The sequence below is a fragment of the Trichomycterus rosablanca genome, chromosome 20 (genome assembly GCF_030014385.1).
Source record: "Trichomycterus rosablanca isolate fTriRos1 chromosome 20, fTriRos1.hap1, whole genome shotgun sequence".
NCBI classification, from domain to species: domain Eukaryota; kingdom Metazoa; phylum Chordata; class Actinopteri; order Siluriformes; family Trichomycteridae; genus Trichomycterus; species Trichomycterus rosablanca.
Genome location: NC_086007.1, coordinates 18570987 through 18593446, shown reverse-complemented (window position 1 = coordinate 18593446; position 22460 = coordinate 18570987). Strand labels below are relative to the sequence as shown.

The 22460-nt window shown below is 37.0% G+C and overlaps 1 protein-coding gene across 1 annotated transcript; it reads right to left on the bottom strand.

Moving 5' to 3' along the window:
* Positions 1–9261: 9261 nt before the first annotated feature.
* On the bottom strand, positions 9262–22041 carry LOC134334241 (arf-GAP domain and FG repeat-containing protein 1-like). The gene is made up of 6 exons (XM_063016479.1): positions 21808–22041; positions 21670–21697; positions 18472–18564; positions 13807–13956; positions 13620–13714; positions 9262–11266 (listed from the first exon to the last, which is right to left on the bottom strand). The coding sequence occupies exons 1-6, from the start codon at positions 22039–22041 to the stop codon at positions 11207–11209; spliced, it is 660 nt and encodes a 219-aa protein (XP_062872549.1). The 3' UTR covers positions 9262–11206.
* Between the last annotated feature and the right edge of the window lie 419 nt (positions 22042–22460).

Below are 22460 nucleotides of genomic sequence, written 5' to 3'. Positions count from 1 at the left end.
AGACAAAGCAAGCCAACTCTAACTATAGTGCACAGAATGGGTCAGTGTTTAAGAGTGGTACAGGCTACCTATCTTGTACTATTAGTATTCGCGTCACAAATGCCAGAACAGTCATAGTCAAAGGTCCTCATTTTGTGTCAGCACTGCTCAATAATGGTCATGTGTTGTCAGTGACAACCTCCAGATGTGGTGTTAGGTAAAGTATCAAGGTGTCCATAAACTTTTGGTAACTTGCCCTTTGGTAACTTGCCCTTTGGTAACTAACTTAAACACAGAACCTGTCTCACCCTCTGTATGTTAAACAACCGCAACACCCCAAAGCATTATCTTGGTTCTGCTTGTAAACCATTTTTCTTTGGTCCCAGCAAGTAAGCTTGGACCTAGGCTCCACATTCTTATGTACACATCTTATCTCATCTAGATAAACTCGACCCTCCCTGTAATAAACAACAATCAAGAGCAAACCAAACTAATGTCCGAGGTTTAAATAAAACTCCAATGTCCTCTAACGATGGTCTAATCATTGCAGCTGATGTGGTGCACCTGATTCTAATTTTAGACATTTTAAGTAATAATAAATGTGGAGGTGTCCTAACTTTTTGAAATAAATTTTCATTTTTGTTCATTACATTTTACAACTTGTGTTTAAAAGTAATTTTTAAATTTTTTTTTTGTTTAGTTATATAAGCTCCATCTCTCAGTACTGTTTAACCCTCCTATTACCTTCAAATTTACTAACACCTTTTATCCTTGGGGTCAATTTGACCCCAGCAATTTAAACTTCCATAAAATGATTATAATTAAAATTGTTATAAAAACCTGCACCCACTTCCCTTATACATCCAGAATACCTGTTGAGCGACTATGGAGAAATATTCAGATCACCATAAAATCTCATTGATTGACCTAAAATTGGAAGTAGAGATCTTTTTGGTGTTTTAATGGCTTTATATAATTTCTAAGTACATATTTTTGTTATCTATAACATTTGGAATGAAAACCAATTTCTGTTATCAAGAATAGTAACATGTGTTATGTTTGGGGTCAATTTGACACACACAATTTCAACAATTTAGTAAAACAGATCATCATCATCATCGGCATGTATCGTCTGAAGGGCCCACGAAATGCAACCAGACGTTCATCCACAGTCACATGGGGGCCTGGATTGTAAAGAAAGGGTAATCGCTGAACCCACTTGTCCCATACATCCCATATTGCTGCAAGTTTGTCACGCTCTCGTCGTCCCTGCCTTGTTTCTCTGTCATCAAAGCGTATGACAATCGAGAAAACATGGAAGGTGTTTAGAGACATGGTGGCTGAATATATTGCCCTTCCAGTGTCAGCAGCCCAAAGGCTTGCTGTTGCTTCACCTTTTGACTTGTACACTCCTGCCAAAATGAGCAACCCAATCTATACTTGCAAGTGGGTCACATCCAAGTTTTTCCAACTGTCCCCATACACGCATCTCCCCTCTAAATTTGTCATCTCAAGTATATCCTTTTCAATTGATGTTATGAAGAGCTCAGATGCTGATTGTATGTCTTGGACATGGCTGACAGCGTATCTGGTGAGGCCTGGAACCATTTTGATGACATTAGCAGCACTACGTCTACCCTGTTGTTCAAGTGGGGAGACAGACCATAATAACTTTACATTTTTGGAAGGTCGTGTGTTTGCTGGTGGTTGAGAGCCAAAAGAAGGGTCAACACTGAGGGTCTCATTCTCATCAGAGGAGGATGCCTCATAATCAGGGTCCTCCTCAACATCATCCTCGGTCTCTATTCGCGGGAACCATATTTTTCTGTCCCCACAGCATGGGAAATATCAAAAATCTTGCAAGGATGATGTTTTCCCCTCCCCCATGTTGTGTGAACTATCAGTGGTTCTCGCACTACTACAGTTATGGTTATGTTAGGTTAGGGCCTTAAAGTTTTTTGAAGATTATAAAATTGCATGTCATAGTGACCTCAATATCATCCTAAACAACCAAAACAAATGTGTGTAAAATGTTGATATTTCTTATATGTTTTATACAGCGAAAACAGCCTGGGGTCAAATTGACCCAAAAGAACACCGATGCGTACAACATGTGTACAGGACATTGAAAACATATCATCATGTTAATTTTATGTTTACCCAGTTGTCCCCATTAAATTAGGAAAAGTCATTAAATATGAAGCAAAAAAAAATTATGTCAATCATTTATTTAAAGACGTTAAACATTGAATGCGGTCAAATTGACCCCAAAGGTAATAGGAAGGTTAAATAAAGCTCAAATGTTCATATGTTTAAATATGTTCAAAAAGACAAATGTTTTCATGGGGTGTCCTAACTTTTTCACATGACTGCACATGGTCAAACATTTATGTGAGGCAACTCAGTTTGAACTCCAACACAGTTATCCACTATTTTGTGTTCAGCAACCAAGTGTCAAATTACTTTAGAACCCCTAAAAAATTTGTTTTTAAAGTGCTATATACCCCACAAAAGTCTTTCTGTGTTGATGTAAACTTACTTTATGCTGAGACGTCACTTAGTGTACTATCCATTATTTTGTGCTAAAGTTTGTGCTAAAGTTCTGTTCAATTTCACAATTACTTCTGGTTTTGATGACAATTTATGGTAAATGAACATATTTTTTGCAGGGTACGGTGAGAGATGAGGCCTTAGCATCTGTCACAATGGCTAACTGTTCTGAGTGATAGTCAAGATAGTCATGAGCAGGGTCCAAGCTCAAAACACTTCCAGCCCATCTCCACTGCCATCATCCTTAAGGGAGGTATTGTCATGGACAATATTAAAGACTTGTCTCACACAGTTTGCCTCTTGTCTGGGCTCACATATGCGCTGTGTTTGGATTACCCAAAATTTATGTCAAATACACCTAAGTTCATTTAAACAATAAAGCTTGGGTTGGGAAATACAGTAAAGCCCTACTGTGTTTGACCAGTACAGAGTCATCATCTACATGCTAGGCTAGCTTGGTAATCATTAATGCCCTATTATTGGAGAGAAGTTCAACAACAGTACTGTCACTCTTAATGTAAAGACGTTTGTCACCTTAGTGAAATGGCACTTTAAATTGTTAGAAGTTCAATGCTTTTGTAAAACAGTACCCTGAATTGTTAAAATAAAGAGTTTGGCACAACGTGCACGGTAAGGCAAGTGTTTATATCTATGCTTTGAAAACTTGTAACAGCATTCTAATAGGAATAAAAAATACTTAGTATTGTGATGTTGCACCCAAGGAGTGGTGTTTTATATGTTTTGTTGAATGACTGTCATGTTTTGTTGTTTGTCTGTCATTTAATAATAGATGTAATACAGCTGAATCAACCCAATGAGTGTTTACAACTGCTTTGCAATTTAAGTAACAATAAACAAGTTCATTTAGGTGTTGCACACTCACAATAAACAAGTTCATTTAAGTAATTTATAATCATAATAAGCATGTTAATTGGAGTATTGCTTATTTAGAATAAGCAAGTTTATCACCATTAACACCAATAGTTCTTATTTAGGTGATCTCACATAGCACATGAATTAGGATTTTGGAACATGTCTAAAGCATGTAAACTGATTTCAATTATCAGAATTATAGTGCACATTTGTTTCTTATCAAAGTCTGTGTTCCTTGTAACTGTCCTTGTTTTTTGCCTTTAAAGCCACTCTCTGTTTCTCCCCCGTAATATCTTTCACACACATACACCAATACTAACACCTTCCTACACACACATACAAAACTAACTTGGTTTAAAATTGATATATCAAATATATCATGAAATATATCAAAATACAACCAACAATCAGAAACAGTTGGGACAGTATGAAAAATGCAAATAAAAAGCAGTGTTTGTTACATTTACTTTCATTTCATTGCAGATAGTAATGAACCCAAGTTATTTAATGTTTTGTCTGGTCAACTTGTTAACATACATCCATTCCTGCATTTCAGGCCTGCAACAAATACCAACAAATGGGATGTGGCCAATTTAGAGCTGGGAATGAGGTTAAAAAACAATAATTAATGATGTAATTTCAAACAGTGATGTAATTTGAAAAGCAGTCACAAGACAACTGTAACAAGATAGTGTAAAAAAATTATATAATTATACCACACATCACACAGTGTAAACCCAGCTTAAATCAATCAAAGTTATTTAATTTTTTTTTTTTTTACAATTTTATGTTACCCAACTAACCTTAGTTTAACTTTATGGTTTACTTTACTTTAATGGTAGGAGGAGGTTGGGAGATAAATGAGAGTCTAATCAATGAGTTGGAATATCTTTGCTGTTAATTTCTGTCTCCAGACTTCAATTGAGTTTCCTTCTGTGTGTCTTTGATCTTGATGTGTGTGTGTTTGCTCTTTAAATATCTGGGTAAAAGTTTCACAGCTTCATCTAATCTCCAACATTATTGGCAACCTTGATTGTTTAGTATAAAAAGCCAATATCTCCAGAAATTAGTATAGTATGTCCAAATACTTTCAACAAAAAAAGTTAACGTGTCAACATACTGTATATGCAGTCATTTAAAAAAATAAATAGAAGAGACAAACTATATGACATGGACAACAGTGACAACATTCAAACAATTTTGTAGCCATCTGTGAACTTCTTGCATCTGTCTGCTGATAGGTTCTTTCACCACAGTTCTCTCAAGCTCTTGAGTCCTTTTCCCAGTAGCAGATTTCAGCTGCCTCCAAAGATTTCCAATTGGATTGCTATCAGGACTTGGCTGTTCACAAGGTTAAAGGCAGTGTTCAGGGGCCCAACAGTTGATATGTGGGGGTGGTCAGGATTGAACCAGCGACCTTCAGATTACTGGTCTGGTACCTTAACTGTTATGCTGTCATTTCTCATTATCTTGTTGTAAGACCCATTTCTTTTGACTTTGTTGGGAGCACATACTGCTCTAAAATGCTCTGAAAATGTTGTTGTTCCTGCAACACATTCAAGGTGTCTAGTCTTAGAGGCAGCAAAGCACCACCACGCCTTTTTTTTCACCCCCAAAACCAGCTACTACTTACAGACAACTGTGATTAATTAAATAGGATATATATAGTGGTGTTCAAAAAAATTGCAGTCCAACGCCATTAACCTGATAAATCACTGTTTTTAGTAGAAATGCTATTTCTACATAGCAAAAAATTTACTTAAATGTGTAGTAGAGTAATGAAAACAAAACAAACCCAACAATTAGGACATGCATGGCACTCATTCTGAGTAATCGAAGCATTGATTAAAAGGGGCTTGTTCAAAATAATAGCAGTGAGGAGTTCAATTGGTGAAGTCATTCATTCTGCAGAAGAACGAGTGTCAATTTTGGCCCTTATTTAGGGTAGGTGGGTGGCAAATGTTGCACAGGTTGGTGAAAGCGCATTTCCTTCTGAAATACTGGGTAAAATGGGTTGTTCCAGACATTGTTCTGATGAACAGCGTACTTTAATTAAAAAGTTGATTGTAGAGGGAAAAAACATACAGAGAAGTGCAGCAAATTATAGGCTGCTCAGCTAAAATGATCTCAAATGCCTTGAAGTGAAAACCAACACCTGAAAGATGCGGAAGGAAGCGTGGAACTACTGTTCGCTTGGATCAAAGAATAGCCAAAATGGCAAATACTCGCCAATGATCACCTCCAGAAAGATCAAGGAACATCTGAAGTTACCAGTGAGTACAGAAGATGATTAAGTTAAGCCAATTTACCAGAATTTACAAGAACTCCTTGCAAAGTCCCGTTTTCAAGAAAAAGACATGTCCTAAATATAGGGTGACCTGACTTCCTCTTTTGCCCGGACATGTCCTCTTTTTGAGACCTAAAAAATGCACCCGGCCGGGATTTTTAAATCACCAAAAATGTCCGGGATTCGGCTTTTCTAGTCTGCACTCGCTATTCTGTGTGTGTATGTTTTTGCATTGGTTTGTTTTCAGGTCTTTTTAGGAATGCATCTGTTTTGTTAAAATAAGTCTGATTTTCACGTACTAACACAGAGGCTCTTGTCAACACCGTGATGGCACTGCATTATGTGGAAATTGCTCAGTAAGCACTAAAAGACACATCTTACTGCTGGGTTTCTACTGATGGGAGCAAGTAATTAAAGTGAATCAAATGAAATTTAAAAACACTCCTAATAAGTAGGCTGATACGATTGTACAATACATCAAAGAAACTAAAAAATAAAGGGATTTTTATTTATAGGTGACAACTGTTTTTTAATTTGTTGTTATTATTGTTTAGGGCTTAACGCTGAATGTGAAGGAATAAGATTATCTGACCCTAAAGGCCCTTGTTAAAGTTTGTTTATTAGGATTTAAACATCATGTTTTACACTTTGGTTACATTCATGACAGGAACGGTAGTTACTCATCACACAAGGTTCATCACTTCACAAGGCTATATCAAACACAGACATGGACAATTTAGTATCTCCAATTCACCTCACTTGCATGTATTTGGACTGTGGGAGGAAACCGGAGCATCCGGAGGAAACCCATGCGGACATGGGGAGAACATGCAAACTCCACACAGAAAGAACCTGGACCGCCCCACCTGGGGATCGAACCCAGGACCTTCTTGCTGTGAGGCGACAGTGCTACCCACTAAGCCACCGTGCTACCCACCTTGTTGAAGAGCAGCTGTACATTTATTAAAGTGCAGTAACAAAGCTGGATGGTTATTGACTCATTTGTCAACTATTTAAACCTCTACCCCATACACATTGCCATGGTGTCACCAACGACATGAAATACACCCCCCCCCCCCCCCCTTCCTTCCCCGAACCAGGCATCCTCTTTTTTAAAAAACAAAATATGGTCACCCTACCTAAATGGGTTCAAATTTGCCAAGGAACACATTGACTGGTCCAAAGAGAAATGGCTCAACATTTTGTGGACTGGTGAAAGCAAAATTGTTCTTTTTGGGTCTAGTGGCCGTAAACAGTATGTCAGACGACCCCCGAGCACTGAATTCAAGCCACAGTACACTGTAAAGACAGTAAAGCATGGTGGTACAAAATGATGATATGGGGATGTTTTTCATACCATGGTGTTACGCCTACTTATCGCATACAAGGGATCATGGATCAGTTTGAATATATCAAAATACTTGAGATCATGTTGCCCTATGTTGAAGAAGAAATATCCTTAAAATGGTTGTTTCAACATGACAATGACCCAGAACATCTTGGTTACAGACAAACAAGACTAAGGTAATAGAGTGGCCAGCCGTATCCCCTGACTTCAATCCCATAGAGGACTTGTGGGCTGACATCTGAAACGCGTTTTTTTTAGGCAAAACCCAAAATTGCAGAAGAACTGTGGAATGTAGTCTAATCATCCTGGACTGGAATACCTGTTCAGAGGTGCCAGAAGTTGGTCGACTCCATGCAACACAGATCTCGGAAACAATTGTTATGCCACTAAATATTAGTTCAGTAATTTAAAGTAAAGTGAAACTTCAAACATTTTTTCCAGTTTATAGATAATTTTTTTGCTATTTTTTTTTAGCAGCCTAATATTCATTTTTCTTAACTTTCTATGATGGATTAACACAAACTGGCTAAATTATGTTAATGTTTTGAATTAGAATTGAAAGTGTAGTATTTTCAGTGCATTTGCATTTATGGAAATGAAAGTTATAATGATTTTGTGCTTTATTCACTTTTTTAAAATCACTGCTATTTTTTTTGAACACTACTGTAGATAAAAACTCAGGCATGACATCAAACATGACCTTTAGCTTCTTTTAGCTTTAGGAAAGACACAGGATTACACAGACCTAAAGCAGTTTATCACTACACAAATGTCACAGTAAATACGATTGGTTACATAAAATGCTTTGAAGTATTGTCATTTCACAAATATAAAAAAATGTTTATGCCAATGTTTCCTTGAGGAGCTGACATTGTGGGGTAGTCAGGTAGCCTTGAGCCATTAAATGCTCGGCAATTCGACAAACTTTCCTGATAAAGTGGCCTGCAAACCAGGTTTATCTTTCTGGCATCAGCTCCTTACAATCTGTGGTTTATAGATTGCCATCAAAGGTACCGGACAGTAAGTTCTTCTAGGCTGTACTTTGAAGGGAGGTTATGACAAGCAGCTAACTGTTGAAGCTGTAAAATAGGCCACATTGCGTATAATCTTAAAGGTTCAGTTAACCATGATGATATAAAGTCTCCCTGTTATACTATTAGGGTTTGGTATGCTGGGGGCATGCTGCCCAATCAACCATTAATTGAGAAAAAGTTTAGCACTTTTCAAAAATGAACCAAAATAATAAATCTGTTATAAATTTTTCTTATTCAATACTTTATGTACTGTCCTTATCTATCAATCTATGGCTGCAAGTCTTATTACGTTTCACTACAAGCTTCGCCAGGATTTGGACAGTTAATATAATATCTCATAGCAGATGCTATCAGGTCTCTCCAAAGAGGTTCAGCTAAGTCTGGGCTTTGACTGGGCCACTTGAGACATTGTCCTGAAGCCAATCCAGTGTTGTTTTAGTTGTATGCTTCAGGTCACTTGTTTAAAGGTGAACTGCTGTCCTAGCTGAATTAAGCCTGTGCTCTAGAAAAGGTTTTCTTTAAAGGTTGTTCCTGTATTTGGCTGTGTTTAGACCTGCTGCTGAGAAGCACCCCCACAGCATAAACCTGCCACCACCAAGTTTTCATCATAACTATTGGCTCTTTCTTACTTCTTTCACCAGTTTCCTACCTGTCCATATGCCTAAATGGTCAGGACAACCAATTTTATGAACCGTCAAAGTTTTGCCAATCTTCTCCCATTTAAAATTTTAGGTCACAGCAGTCCTGGGAAGACTCAAGACCCAGGTGTGTGTCCAATTAATTCAAATTGCAACATATATTATAAAAGAATGCAACTTACAAGAACCACAACAAAGGGTCTGAATACTTTTGTGAATAAGTTAACTAACTTCTCCTTTGTCGTTTTGGGTGTTTATGTGTATATTTATGGTAAAAATGGTAATTATAGCCATTCAAAATCAGATCCACAATATTAAGTGCACAAAAAGTCAAGGAGTCTGAATATTTTCAGAATCCACTCTATACAGTGCACCTTTTTTATACATGTAAGAACCACATTTTATGAATGATTTATCAGATTTAAAACCCACAGCTTTAACCAAACTTAATACACACCACAAAAAAAAAACATGAACTCAAGAAACATAATTAAGAACAGAAGTGCTGAGCGTGTTTGTGTCCACCAGAACTTCGATATAATAAAATGCACATTGTGGTTTCTTAAAGTTTCTCACACAGAGCTCTTTATTATGTACACCAATCTGGTACATACTGGAAATGATGTTTGCACTGATCTGGTACATACTGACCCCTGTACCCCATTTATAAATTTAGGACCTCCCCTGAAAAGATAATGTTTGGGTGGTATACCATTCCCAAGACTGATGTGACATTAATAAAGTAATTATGTGTTGAATATTTTACTGCTTAACCTTACCAGCCTTTATTAGGAACATATAGCCTGTGTTAGTCTTCATTTAGCCTGTACAGATCTAAACATTTTATCACACAACGCTTTTGACATAGATGACAACACCGCTGCACCTGATACACTTTTACACACTATCACACTATTATGTCATTACCATGTTAGTGTCATTGCAGTGCTAAGAACAATCCTCCAGTCAAATAACATTTGGTCAGTGAGGGTTCTACGGGGTCCCTTTTAATTAATAAGTGGGGTACAAGGGGAGAAAAAGTGTACAGATGAGCTACATTCAGTAATTGTATACCCACAAAGGTAAACTGTATGGTAGGTAGATTATAATCAATGAATGTACAGTGGATTCAGAAAGTATTTAGACCCCTTGACTTTTGCCCATGGGTTGCAATTTGAATAGACCAGACATATGTTGGAAATTTTAAACCTGGTTATATAAAGACCCACAATTTACACTGCATTGTCAGCACAAAAACCAAACCTTGAGGAAGAAACTGTCTGTGGATCTCTGCAATCGAATTGTTGCAAGGCACAGGTCAGGTCAGGGATATAAAACAATATATAATGCTATATAATATAGTCTTTTCAATACCACAGTGGCCTCAATAATTTACAAATGGAACAACTTGACACAACATTGAACCTTCCTAGAGTTCGACTTGGTCAAGATGGTGAAAAAAAACCAGCAGACTCTCTAAAAATGGCTCCAAGGTTATGAACCAGAAAGTTATGAACCTGTTGAATGCACAATCATCTCTAAAGAGCAAAATAAGTCAGGCCATTCATCCTCAATTCAGAGATGAATGAAGTATATAAGAAATTTTAGGTCTTAAATTTTAGTAATTGGCCAGAAAAAACACAGTTCATCATGGGTGATTAGGTACAGATTGACGTGAAAAGAAATAATAAAACAAAAGCACATTCATGACACACAAAAAAATAAACAAGGGGTCTAATACTAATAGTGGATCCACTGTACATACCACATAGGTGTGTCTAATAAAGCACTCGGTGAGTGTACATACGCACACACACACACTTACGCGCACACACACACATAAATTTCTGTAACACTTAAGTGGTCTGTGTTTGGGAGTCTCTGTGTAGCACCTGGCCAGGTAAGAGTCTATAGTAATAGCAACAACAAATGATTCAAAACTTTACAACTGGAAACAAGAATAGAAAAAAATCCTTGGTTTAAAAATGATGAATTGTAGAGCTCCTCTTCTTTGGTAGAGTCTCTCTCTGATGGTTCGATAAGTGACCAGCTATTGAGCAAATAAGCCCCGCCATCTCATCAGTAGCACAGAGACTGATGTACGTCAATGTACAAGATTAAGATACAAATACTGATATGAAAAAAAAAAAAGCAAAATCTCTGCCATTTTCAGAATAGATATGTACAGGACTGCAGCAATAAAAATGAACAGGACATCTTGAAATAACTTAGTATAAATGAACAGGCCAGGAAATTTCACAGATTCAGCAGAGAAAAGAAGTTACAAGGTCTTTCCTCTAGGCACCCCAATACCTTGTTTTGTTTTCTGCTGTCGAGGTTGGATCCTCATGTTACACTGTTGGTGACTAACATTTTAGTTCATAACTTGATAAAAAAGTTCTTAAAAACATGTTCTTAAAGCTACTTAAGAAAAACAAAACAGTGCAAGAGGTGCAAGCAAGCGTATTCCCCTGGTGATGTGCGAAGGAGAGACGTGCTATAAGAAAGGGTTTGTGGAAAAATTTCCAGTGGGAAACTGTGCTACCGATGCCCCAGCCTAGAATTAGAGAAAAACAAAAATCATTGTAGAAAACTTTTTTTTTTTTACAATTATACCAACAATTACACACTAAAATAAACTGAGAAAAACCAGTCTCAAATATGCATAGCAACAATGCTACTGACAATTAAAATAATTCTATTACATTTATACAAAGCTGCAAATAAACAAATCACAGATTTAGCTGATTACATAATTTTCACCATTAGTTGTACATAGGGATCAAAAGCACATTATTTACACATGCTTTAACATCCCAATTAATCCCTTATTTAAGGCTGGATGAATAAGTTGTACATGTGTCATGCTACATAAACAAGCACAGAAAATCTGAGCCTACTCTTTTCAAACTTGTTACTGTGAACCATACGGGAGATTAGACAAGTAGTTTTATTTTGATTAGTTAATAAATACTATTGGTTAAAATGGTTCATTAAAACCTTTTCCAATGACTGAGGATTGATTTAAATAAAACACAGAGATACATACATTTTACACACTTTGAGCAGGCTTATTAAGTAAGATTCCAGCAGGTTTCACTTTAGGCTGCTAGTGTTAGTCCTCAAAACAAGGCTGAAATCTTACTTTATCTGAGCTTTCAATAATCTTTGACCTTTTTTTAATGTGAAATGTAAATTTCTTGTAGTTTAGACTGTACAAAAAAGTATTATTATGGTAAAAGTAAAGTAATGAAAGTATAGTTAAATGATCAAATATCTGGGTAAAGACGGTTCTACCAGTGATTGAATATTTGATGTAGCTACTGATCAGTTTCATAGTAATACTCTTATCTCAACTAGGCTAAGTCATTTTGTAATGACATGAATAATTGTTTAGCTAAATATGGCACACTGTTCTGGTCCTAATGTAGCAAAGCAGACCCTGGATATGAGTAGTAAGAGATTTTACTCACAAAAGCTGGGATGCAAATTTTTGCTAATTTCTTTTAACAATAAGTGACTGAAATTAGTCAGCGGTTAATTATCAATCAAGACTGACATCAAATTTGGTATCAGTGATTTAGCTGGGTCATTATGTTATGGTATACATGTATAAAAATGCAAGTCACCACTGCTGACTAAAAAGAACACCAAAAAAGACCTCAAGCATGGGTTTTGGGTTTAAGCATGATGTCTTTATTTTATATTATAATCAGTTGGAAGACCCACAACATTTAAATGTGACAAATGAGCAAAAATAGAAGAAATTTGAGAAGGGGCAAATCATTTTAGACTTTTTTTTTTACAGAGCAGGGCACCTCCATTACTCAAATCTTATCACATTAAGTCTGTTTTCACACTTTTTCCAACCTGAACCTAAAAGATTATAACTCATGAAGTGCAACTGTTTCTGCAATTTGTTTAGACAGTAATGGATATTATTGTATCACAAAAAAGACCAGACCATGAGTAGAGAATCTCAGATCATTCAAAAGGCCTTACAACCCTTTTTCCTTCTAAATGTATTTATTTATTTTTCTAAATTAAGTTTCAAAACTCATATTCAATCTAGGTTTTAAAGAAACCTTATTAGTCCAAAGCAGCATTTTCAAGTAAAAATGGAATTCCTTTTTTTTTTTGTAATACATAGCAAAACTATCGTGGATTTAGACAGTATTGGCTTCTAACACACAAATTGCCATTTTTACCAATCAATCCACACTTAATCACCAATTTTAAAAAGTATTAAAAATAATACTAAAATCTCTTATTCACACCCTTTTCTTGGCTCTCTAAATGGTGGTCAAGTGCAAACTGTTTAATTATCCCTGAGACGTGACTGGAATCCACCTGTTGCAATGGGAACTGACTAGGTTTGGAAAGGTACACAGCTGGGTCTATAAGGGCCCACAATTTAAAGTGAATTGTCAGGACAAAAACCAAACCATGAAGTACAAGTAACTATCTGTGTATTTTCACTGTCAAATCGTGGCAGAGCAAGGTATAAAAAGGTACCATTAAGTCTCAATAATTGTGAAATGGAAAAACATTTGGTTCAACCTTAAATCTTTCATAAAGTTGAAAGTCTGACCAAATAAAGCTTCTTGGCAAGAAGGGCCTTGGTCAGAGAATAAATGGTCTCATTATTTTTGTGAATAAGTTTTCAAATCCCGTTTTAGATTAAAAAAAAAAATAATGTTTTCACTTCATCCCTAAGAGTGATTAAGTGTGGACTGATCGGTGAAAATGGCTATTACATCCATTTAAAATCATATTCTCAGCACAAAAGTAAAAAAAAAAAAAAAAAAAAGGTCTGGACACTTTCTGAATCCACTGTAGGGTATATGAATAACACACAAATACATGCAAGCAAACAAACAATTTACTTAGTGTGTAATTCATAAACGTACCAAAAATGGGTTACTGGTAACTCCAGTTGCAGCCATGTGCTGTCCATATTGAGGTACTACAGCCTTACCCTGACCAAATGAAGCAAAACCTCCACCTATACAGAAAAAAATCACAAAAGGCGGTTTCAAGTAAATTTCAAGTAAAAAAGTTATTAACACTGATTTACAGCACATTCTCTTTTATTACCGTTTTGTTGCTGAGTGTATGCCTGTGGCTGGGGGAAGCTTTGACCAGGAAAGGGCTGCTGGAAGTTTCCACTGAAGCTTGTGGGGAGGTTGTAGGCAGCCGAGTTGCCAAAGCCAGCAGGCATGCTCATAGAGCCTGGTCCAAATGATGCTGCAACACAGAGAAATAGGAATACACACACACACATTTTTGTTGAAGCATAGATTTCTGCAGTCAGTGACATTAAACATTTGCAAGAAAAACTATCGCAGAAATACACAACATGCCTCATTGAAGTATCACTTAATCTGTGCACATGTTCCACTAAACTCTAATGCACACCAAAGGTTGCTTTACACTTACACTTAGTTTTAAACAGACACATACAGTTTTATTTAGCTTTATTTTGTGTTTAATTTTAACTAAACTTGAATAATGAATTACCAGTACCAAATACAGGTGCATCTCAATAAATTAGATCATCATCAAAAAGTTAATTTATTTCAGTAATTTCTGTCAATTTTGATGATTATGGCTTACAGCTAATGAAAACCCCAAAGTCAGTATCTCAGAAAATTAGAATATTACATAAGACCAATTAAAAAAAGGATTTTTAATACAGAAATGTTGGTCTACTAAAAAATATGTACAGTATATGCACTCAGTACTTGGTCAGTGCTCCTTTTGCATGAATTACTGCATCAATGCGGCGTGGCATGGAGGCGATCAGCCTGAGGCACTGCTGAGGTGTTATGGAAGACCAGGTTGCTTTGATAGCATAACATCTGCATTGTTAGGTCTGGTGTCTCATCTTCCTCTTGACAATAATAGATTCTCTATGGGGTTTAGGTCAGGCGAGTTTGCTGGCCAATCAAGCACAGTGATATCGTGGTAATTAAACCAGGTATTGGTACTTTTGGCAGTGTGGGCAGGTGCCAAGTCTTGCTGGAAAATGAAATCAGCATCTCCATGAAGCTTGTCAGCAGAGGGAAGCATGAAGTTCTTTAAAATTTCCTGGTAGATGGCTGCGCTGACTTTGGACTTGATATAACATAGTGGACCAACATCAGCAGATGACATGGCTCCCAAAACCATCACTGACTGTGGAAACTTCACACTGGACCTCAAGCAACTTGGATTATGTGCCTCTCCACTCTTCCTCCAGACTCTGGGACCTTGATTTCCAAATAAAATGCAAAATTTACTTTCATCTGAAAACAGGACTTTGGACCACTGAGCAACAGTCCAGTCCTTTTTCTCCTAGGCCAGGTAAGACGCTTCTGACCTTGTCTCCGAGTCATGAGTGGCTTGACACAAGGAATGTGACAATTGTAGCCTTGGATTTGTCTGTGTGTGTTGGCTCTTGAAGCACTGACTCTAGCTGCAGTCCACTCCTTGTGAATCCCCCCCCAAATTCTTAAATGGCTTTTTCTTGACAATCCTTTTAAGGCTGTGGTTATCCCTGTTGCTTGTGCACCTTTTTCTACCACACTTTTTCCTTCCACTCAACTTTCCATTAATATGCTTGGATACAGCACTCTGTGAACAGCCAGCTTCTTTAGCAACGGCCTTTTGTGGCTTTCCCTCCTTGTGGGGAGTGTCAATGATTGTGTAGCCTATTGAGCCAGGTTGAGAGACCATTTAAAGGCTTAGGAAACATTTAAAGGTGTTTTGTGTTGATTAGCTGATTAGAGAGTGACACCATGACTCTACAATACTGAACTTATTCACAATATTCTAATTTTCTGAGATACTAACTTTTGGGTTTTCATTAGCTGTAAGCCATAATCATTAAAATGGAAAGAAATCAACGCTTGAAATATATCACTCTGTGTGTAATGAATCTATATAATATATGCGTTTCACTTTTTGAATTGAATTACTTAAATAAATTAACTTTTTGATGATATTCTAATTTACTGAGATGCACCAGTACACCATAGTTCAAGCTGAATAATAGTTTTTGACTAACAACTGTTCATACATGCATTCATTCACCAATAGTGAAAGGCATTAAAAGGTTGCCTAACATATTCCTGTATAGTTATAAATGGTAGTGGCTTCCAAAAACTGATGGAACTGTGGGTCGGTTCTCTAAAAAGCACCATGCTTCGAAAAAACCCAAGCGGAACTGGTTCAAGAACCAAAGTTCTTTTGGTGGAAAAGCACTAATCATCTTCAGCTAAATTGCTAAAACTGAAAAGCCACACATACTACCCTACCAGGGGCTCAAGAAACTGTTTCTATTTTGCAAAAAGGGCTACTGAGCAGGTAGCATTATTACCAGTGTCAAACACCACTTTGTATGTCAACACAGAAAATCAGTTGATGACCAAGCTAAAATTAAGTGTATTTATTTAGACTTTTAAAGATGTGTAAATGCTTTAAGGAAGAATGTGTTACTGGATACTTGCTTTTTACTGTATTTAATTATAGTGGACTCAGAAAAAATTCAGACTCCTTGAATAGACATCCTTGCCATATTAATTTATTAACACGTAATCACTCATAATTAAGCAAAAACATGCATTTAGTTTTTAAAAATTAATTAAAAAACTAAATCTTATTCACAAAATATGTTGTGAAATAGTCACAAAAGTATTTAGACCATTTATTCGATCATTTGTAGAAGCCCCTTTGTTACCAATTACAGCTGTCTGAGTCTTCTCAGATTAATCACCATGAGCTTTGCACATCTGGATTTGTGCGGTTTGTCCCATTCTTCACATTCTTTAGGGAGTATCCTCTTAAGATTAGTCAAAGTGGCTGGCAAGAATAAATGAACTGCCGTCTTCAGGTCTCTCTACATATGTAGATCTCTATAGAAGAACATCTCTTTACTGTCTACAGAGCACTATGATTTTGGCTGTATGCTTCAAATCATTGTCATGATGAAATGTAAGCTGTTAACCAGTGCAATTTTGCAAGCACTTTGGAGTTGGATTTCTTTAAGGTTGTTCTTTTATTTGGCTGCATTCATCCAACCCTTAGTCTCTCTGTCCCTGCCACTGAAAAACACTACTATAATCTGATGCTGCCACCACCATGTATTACAGTAGGAATGGTATTAAGCAGGTGATGTTTTTGCCATGTTTTGATGTGATTTTTGCCATACACAGTGCTTGGCGTTATACACAAAAAGTCTAGATTTGGTCTCTTCAGATCATATAATCTTTCACATGATAGTTTAACATGACTCAACAATGGCCTCTGTCTTTTCACTGTGACTTGAAGGCCTCATTTATGGCATGCAGGAAAAATGGCCAACTCCAAGAAGGTTCACGGTAGTGCCAAACCAAACTTTTTCCAATTTTAAATTGACAGCACTATGGTCCCGGAAACACTTAATGATTTAGTGTTTTGTATCTTTGCCCTAATCTATGACATTTCACTATTTGTGTACAGAGATCCACAGACAAATCCTTGGACTTTATAGCCTGGTTTTTGTCCGGAAAATGCAGTGTAAATTGTGCAGTGCAACTGGTCCACAAATGAAAAGGCACAGGAACAACAGTTAAATTACAGAACAAAAAGCAAGTAACTGCACTGTAATTTCAATCTACACTCCAAAGCCTCATGTAAAACTTATCTGCTAAACAGAGGCAGAAAGATGTGCTTATACAATATGCCCACAAAACATTTCAACAAATTAGAACTCTGGTCATTTGAATCAAAGCTAGAGCCAATTAGCTCCCAGCTGCTGGCCACCAATGGCTTGCAGCATAGATCAAAAGATGAACTCTTTTGATTTAACACATACAAATGTATGTATTTATGACAAAAATGGCAGTTACTCGTAACACAAGATTAATCAGTTCACAAGTTTAATGTTAAACACAGTCATGGACAATTTTGTATCTCCAATTCACCTCACTTGCATGTCTTTGGACTGTGGGAGGAAACAGGAGCTCCTATAGGAAACCCACGCAGATACGGGGAGAACATGTAAACTCCACACAAAAAGGACCCAGACCACTCCACCTGGGAATCAAACCCAGGACCTTCTTGCTGTTAGGCAACAGCGCCACCCACCGAGCCACATTGCCACCCTGTACAACTAGGAAAACAAGTAAGACTTCTTCCCTTGCTATATGGCCCATGTTTTTCTAGGGCATGAGACAAGAAATGAGAAGAAAAAGAATTTAGTCTCTACGTCATATGGGGTATAAAATATGGGGTTTGTTGTGCATGATTTAATATAAGCAGACCTGACCTTGAAAAGTTCTCAAGAGGATCTCCAAAAATGTGCTGGTAATCACAAGCATAGAGAAACTGAATACGCCTTGCTCTAATACTGCCTACTTTATATAAGTCAGAACAATAACAGCTAAAAATAGCCACAATGCCAGAAACTTGAAGTGAATGTATTAAATAAGTTGAGTTTATTACTGGGGGATAATATTTCACATGTTAGAGTTCATTATTTATATAGAATTTTGCAAGCCTTTAAAATTCAGCTCTTTAAAAGCACAGATCCTGGGTGTATAGACCTAGTTTGAGCTCCCACAATTCCTTCTGGTGGCCTGAATAACTGATAACACCCAGGGGTGCTACTCTCCTCCTCGAGCTACCTCGCACACATAGATCTGTTTGTAATCAGGCTCTTGGGGGAGGTGGATGAACAAAAATAGATGAAACATTTTTCTTGATTACAAGCATAATTAACATGGTGTCTTAGCCCCCTACCTGCTGCTGCTCCTCCTCCATTGGCCTGAAATGGATTAGTTTGCATGGCAGCCTGTGGCACAGCAGTAGAGACAAAAGGATTTGTTGGTGGACCTGTAGAACAAATAATTATAAATAGTTGCAAAAATATTACATGATGCAAGTTATTTGCAGCATTAAATCCACACATTACTTCAGCCAAATAATATCAACTCCACAACACAGTAAATCTGACAGACCAGTGTATAACAGCATTTTTTCAGGTTATAAGAAATCTAAGCTGGGCCACCTACAGTAGTGTTAAAAAAAATAGCAGTGATTTTAAAAAAGTGAATAAAGCACAAAATCATTATAATAACTTTTATTTCCATAAATGCAAATGCACTGAAAATACTACACTTTCAATTCTCAATCAAAACATTAACAAAATTTAGCCAGTTTGTGTTAATCCTTTACAGAAAGTTAAGAAAAATAAATATTAGGCTGTTCAAAAAAATAGCAGTGCCAGCATTTTTCTTTAAAAACTCAAATAAAATTATCTATAAACTGAAAAAAATGTTTGAGGTTTCACTTTACTTTAAATTACTGAACTAATATTTAGTAGCATAACAATTGTTTCCGAGATCTGTGTTGCATGGAGTCGACCAACTTCTGGCACCTCTGAACAGGTGTTCCAGTCCAGGATGATTAGACTACATTCCACAGTTCTTCTGCAATTTTGGGTTTTTGCTTTAAAAAAAAAAACGTGTTTCAGATGTCAGAACACAAGTTCTCTATGGGATTGAAGTCAGGAGATTGGGCTGGCAACTCTATTACCTCAATCTTGTTGGTCTGTAACCAAGATGTTTTGGGTCATTGTCATGTTGGAACACCCATTTTAAGGACATTTCTTCTTCTTCATAGGGCAACATGATCTCCTCAAGCATTCTGATATATTTAAACTGATCCATGATCCCTCGTCTGTGATAAATAGACGTAACACCATGGTATGAGAAACATCCCATATCATCATTTTGTACCACCGTGCTTTACTACCTTCACAGTGTACTGTGGCTTGAATTCAGTGCTCGAGGGTCGTCTGACATACTGTCTACGGCCACTAGACCCAAAAGAAACAAGTTTGCTTTCACCAGTCCACAAAATGTTGAGCCATTTCTCTTTGGACCAGTCAATGTGTTTCTTGGCAAATGTTAACCCATTCAGGACGTGTCTTTTTCTTAACAACGGGACTTTACAAGGAGTTCCTGCTGGTAAATTGGCTTCACTTAATCATCTTCTGTACTCACTGGTAACTCCAGATGTTCCTTGATCTTTCTGGAGGTGATCACTGGCTGAGCCTTTGCTATTTTGACTATTCTTCGATCCATTTGAACAGTAGTTCCACGCTTCCTTCTGCATCTTTCAGGTTTTGGTTTTCACTTTAAGGCATTTGAGATCATTTTAGCTGAGCAGCCAATAATTTGCTGCACTTCTCTGTATGTTTTTTCCCTCTACAATCAACTTTTTAATCAAAGTATGCTGTTCATCAGAACAATGTCTGAAACAACCCATTTTACCCAGTATTTCAAAAAGAAATGCGCTATGACCAACCTGTGCAACATTTGCCACCCTCCTACCTTAAATAAGGCACAAAATTTACACCCGTTCTTCTGCAGAATTAATGACTTCACCAATTGAACTCCTCACTGCTATTATTTTGAACAAGCCCCTTTTAATCAATGCTTCGATTACTCAGAATGAGCGGCATGCATGTCTTAATTGTTGGGTTTGTTTTGTTTTCATTACTCTATTACACTTTCAAGTAAATTTTTTGCTATGTAGAAATAGCATTTCTACTGAAAACAGTGATTTATCAGGTTAATGGTGTTGGACTGCTATTTTTTTGAACACCACTGTAGATGTTTTCACCTAAATTATATATAATCAGACTTATCAACTTGTTAAGTTAACATGGGAACTCCGTTGGTAAATAAATAATGATCGAAAGCCATTAAACAAAGCAGGAGTCGCATAAAGTCACCCGACAGCAATGTGAAAGATTGGTGGAGAGCATGCCAAGACACAAAAGCAGTCATTGAAAATATAGGTTTGAAAATATAGATTTCTGAACACTTCCTAAGCACCTATTCTAACAAAGCACATTTATTATTTCAGTTAAACTGTTATAGTACTGATAAAAGTACAGAGAAATGACTTTTATTGTTTTGGCTGACCAAACAGATTTGGCCTAGCGGTGTTCTTCCAAGAGGCTGCCAAAAGTGAAACATTTTGGAAGACATTGGTCCATTTACATCTGGCGTAATGTTACTACAGCATTTGACAATAAGATTATTATATAAACAGTCAAATATTTTGGTGGTTCAGAACCTGGGTTACTTACAAATGTAAGAAAGTGCACCTCAATACAAGTTAAAAAACCACCACAATTAAGATTAAATGGCTTTATTAAATTCCTATTATTAAACTATTGGACTGCTGTGAAAAGAATCTTAAATATTCATGTTGAGGTCCTTTAATGTGGCTGATTGGATGCAATTCTGCAAAAACAACAAACTAAAATTCTTCCATTGCTTTAAAAACAACAGATCTACAATTACCAAAGGTGTTACCCTAAAACATTTTTTTTTTTTTAAACTGTCAGCACATTATATAAATTCGTGGTTCACTTTGTTAAATCGTAAGCGGTTCTTGCTTTTGATGTAGATGGGAGCAGAAAACATTACTTCACAGAGCCAGGCAAAGGCAAAAGTGCATCAGTAACTAAGTTCATTAGTTCAGGATCATCTGCTCAGAAAACTTTTAGCTCCACAGGCAGAACTAGTCTGACTCGGTTACTGCTAACCAGTTTAATTAAGTCTGAACTTTTTAAGATTAACCCTAGACATTCATTAATAACAGGAAAAACGAAGAGATAACTGAGAAAAGAAACAAACCAATTGACTCCTGACTCACTTATAGCGACACTGTGAACAGAGCTTCTCCTACACCTCTCTTAAAGACACACACACGTACTATAACGGCAGTCATTGTTTTTGTCACTCATCTTCACTGTTAGCCTTATTTTTAAGATAACATTAAATGTGTGTGTGCGCATGGTCAGCAAGACTGATCAAATAAGTCTCCTGTGGGTGAAAAATGAATTGCTTTAGTTTTAGAAGTAAAAAAATCTCGTAATGTCACGCCCCCTGGTCAGGCACTCGCACCCCCCCGGACAGTTACTCCACAGGTTGAAAACCCCTGATCTAACCTAGCAATATAAATCAATATATAACAATTACCCAAAAAAACCACTCGACAAATAAACAGACTGGCAGATCGCAGTCACACACTAGCTGTCGGTCGCGACCTATTTTTTACGTGAACAATGGGAGCCGACTCCAGTCCAAGAGCCATTACTTTCTTTATTTCCTTTTCGTAACTTAAAACAAGGCAGAATGTTAGGGTGGTGATCTCCGGGGCACGGACAGGCACTCCACAGGCAGAAGTGGTAAAATTGAAGAGCCGTTTAGGAGCAGAAACAGCCGGCTCTTCTTGGTGAGCTGAGCCCATGGCTGAGCCAAGTGGCTCACCAAAAAGAGCCGGAATTCGCATCACTCTTACACACAGGCGCAAGCAAGGCGCAGGCAAAGTTTTCATTTTAGGCTCTGCGACTTTTTTTTTTTTCTTACACTAATAAGCGAAACTATTCGGTCAGATAGCTGTTTGTGGTGAAAGAAATATTGTTACGATTTCAAGCATTTTCAAGCACTTTATCCAAAATTCCAGCACTTTTCAAACCTGGAAAATACGACATTAAAATTCAAACATTTTCAAGGATTTCCAGCACCCGTACGAAACCCAGCTAAACAACTCTAACACCGCAGTAAGCAACCCCCAATAAAATACACACCGTTCCAGCAGCACCAACACTGCAGGCAGCATCTAGAAATAAAATACACACACAGCCTCAAGACTGCAGTCAGTGCCCAAGAGTAAAACACACACACACAGTTCACACACACACACACACA

Excerpts from the sequence above, each read along its gene's own strand:
- LOC134334241 (XM_063016479.1), bottom strand. The coding sequence starts at position 22,041 with ATGCGAATTCCGGCTCTTTTTGGTGAGCCACTTGGCTCAGCCATGGGC. Across the intron at positions 18,565-21,669 it reads AGGGGTTTTCAACCTGTGGA|GTCCACCAACAAATCCTTTT; the intron begins GTAACTGTCCGG and ends TTTGTTCTACAG. Across the intron at positions 11,267-13,619 it reads TTACCAGTAACCCATTTTTG|GCTGGGGCATCGGTAGCACA; the intron begins GTACGTTTATGA and ends CTCTAATTCTAG.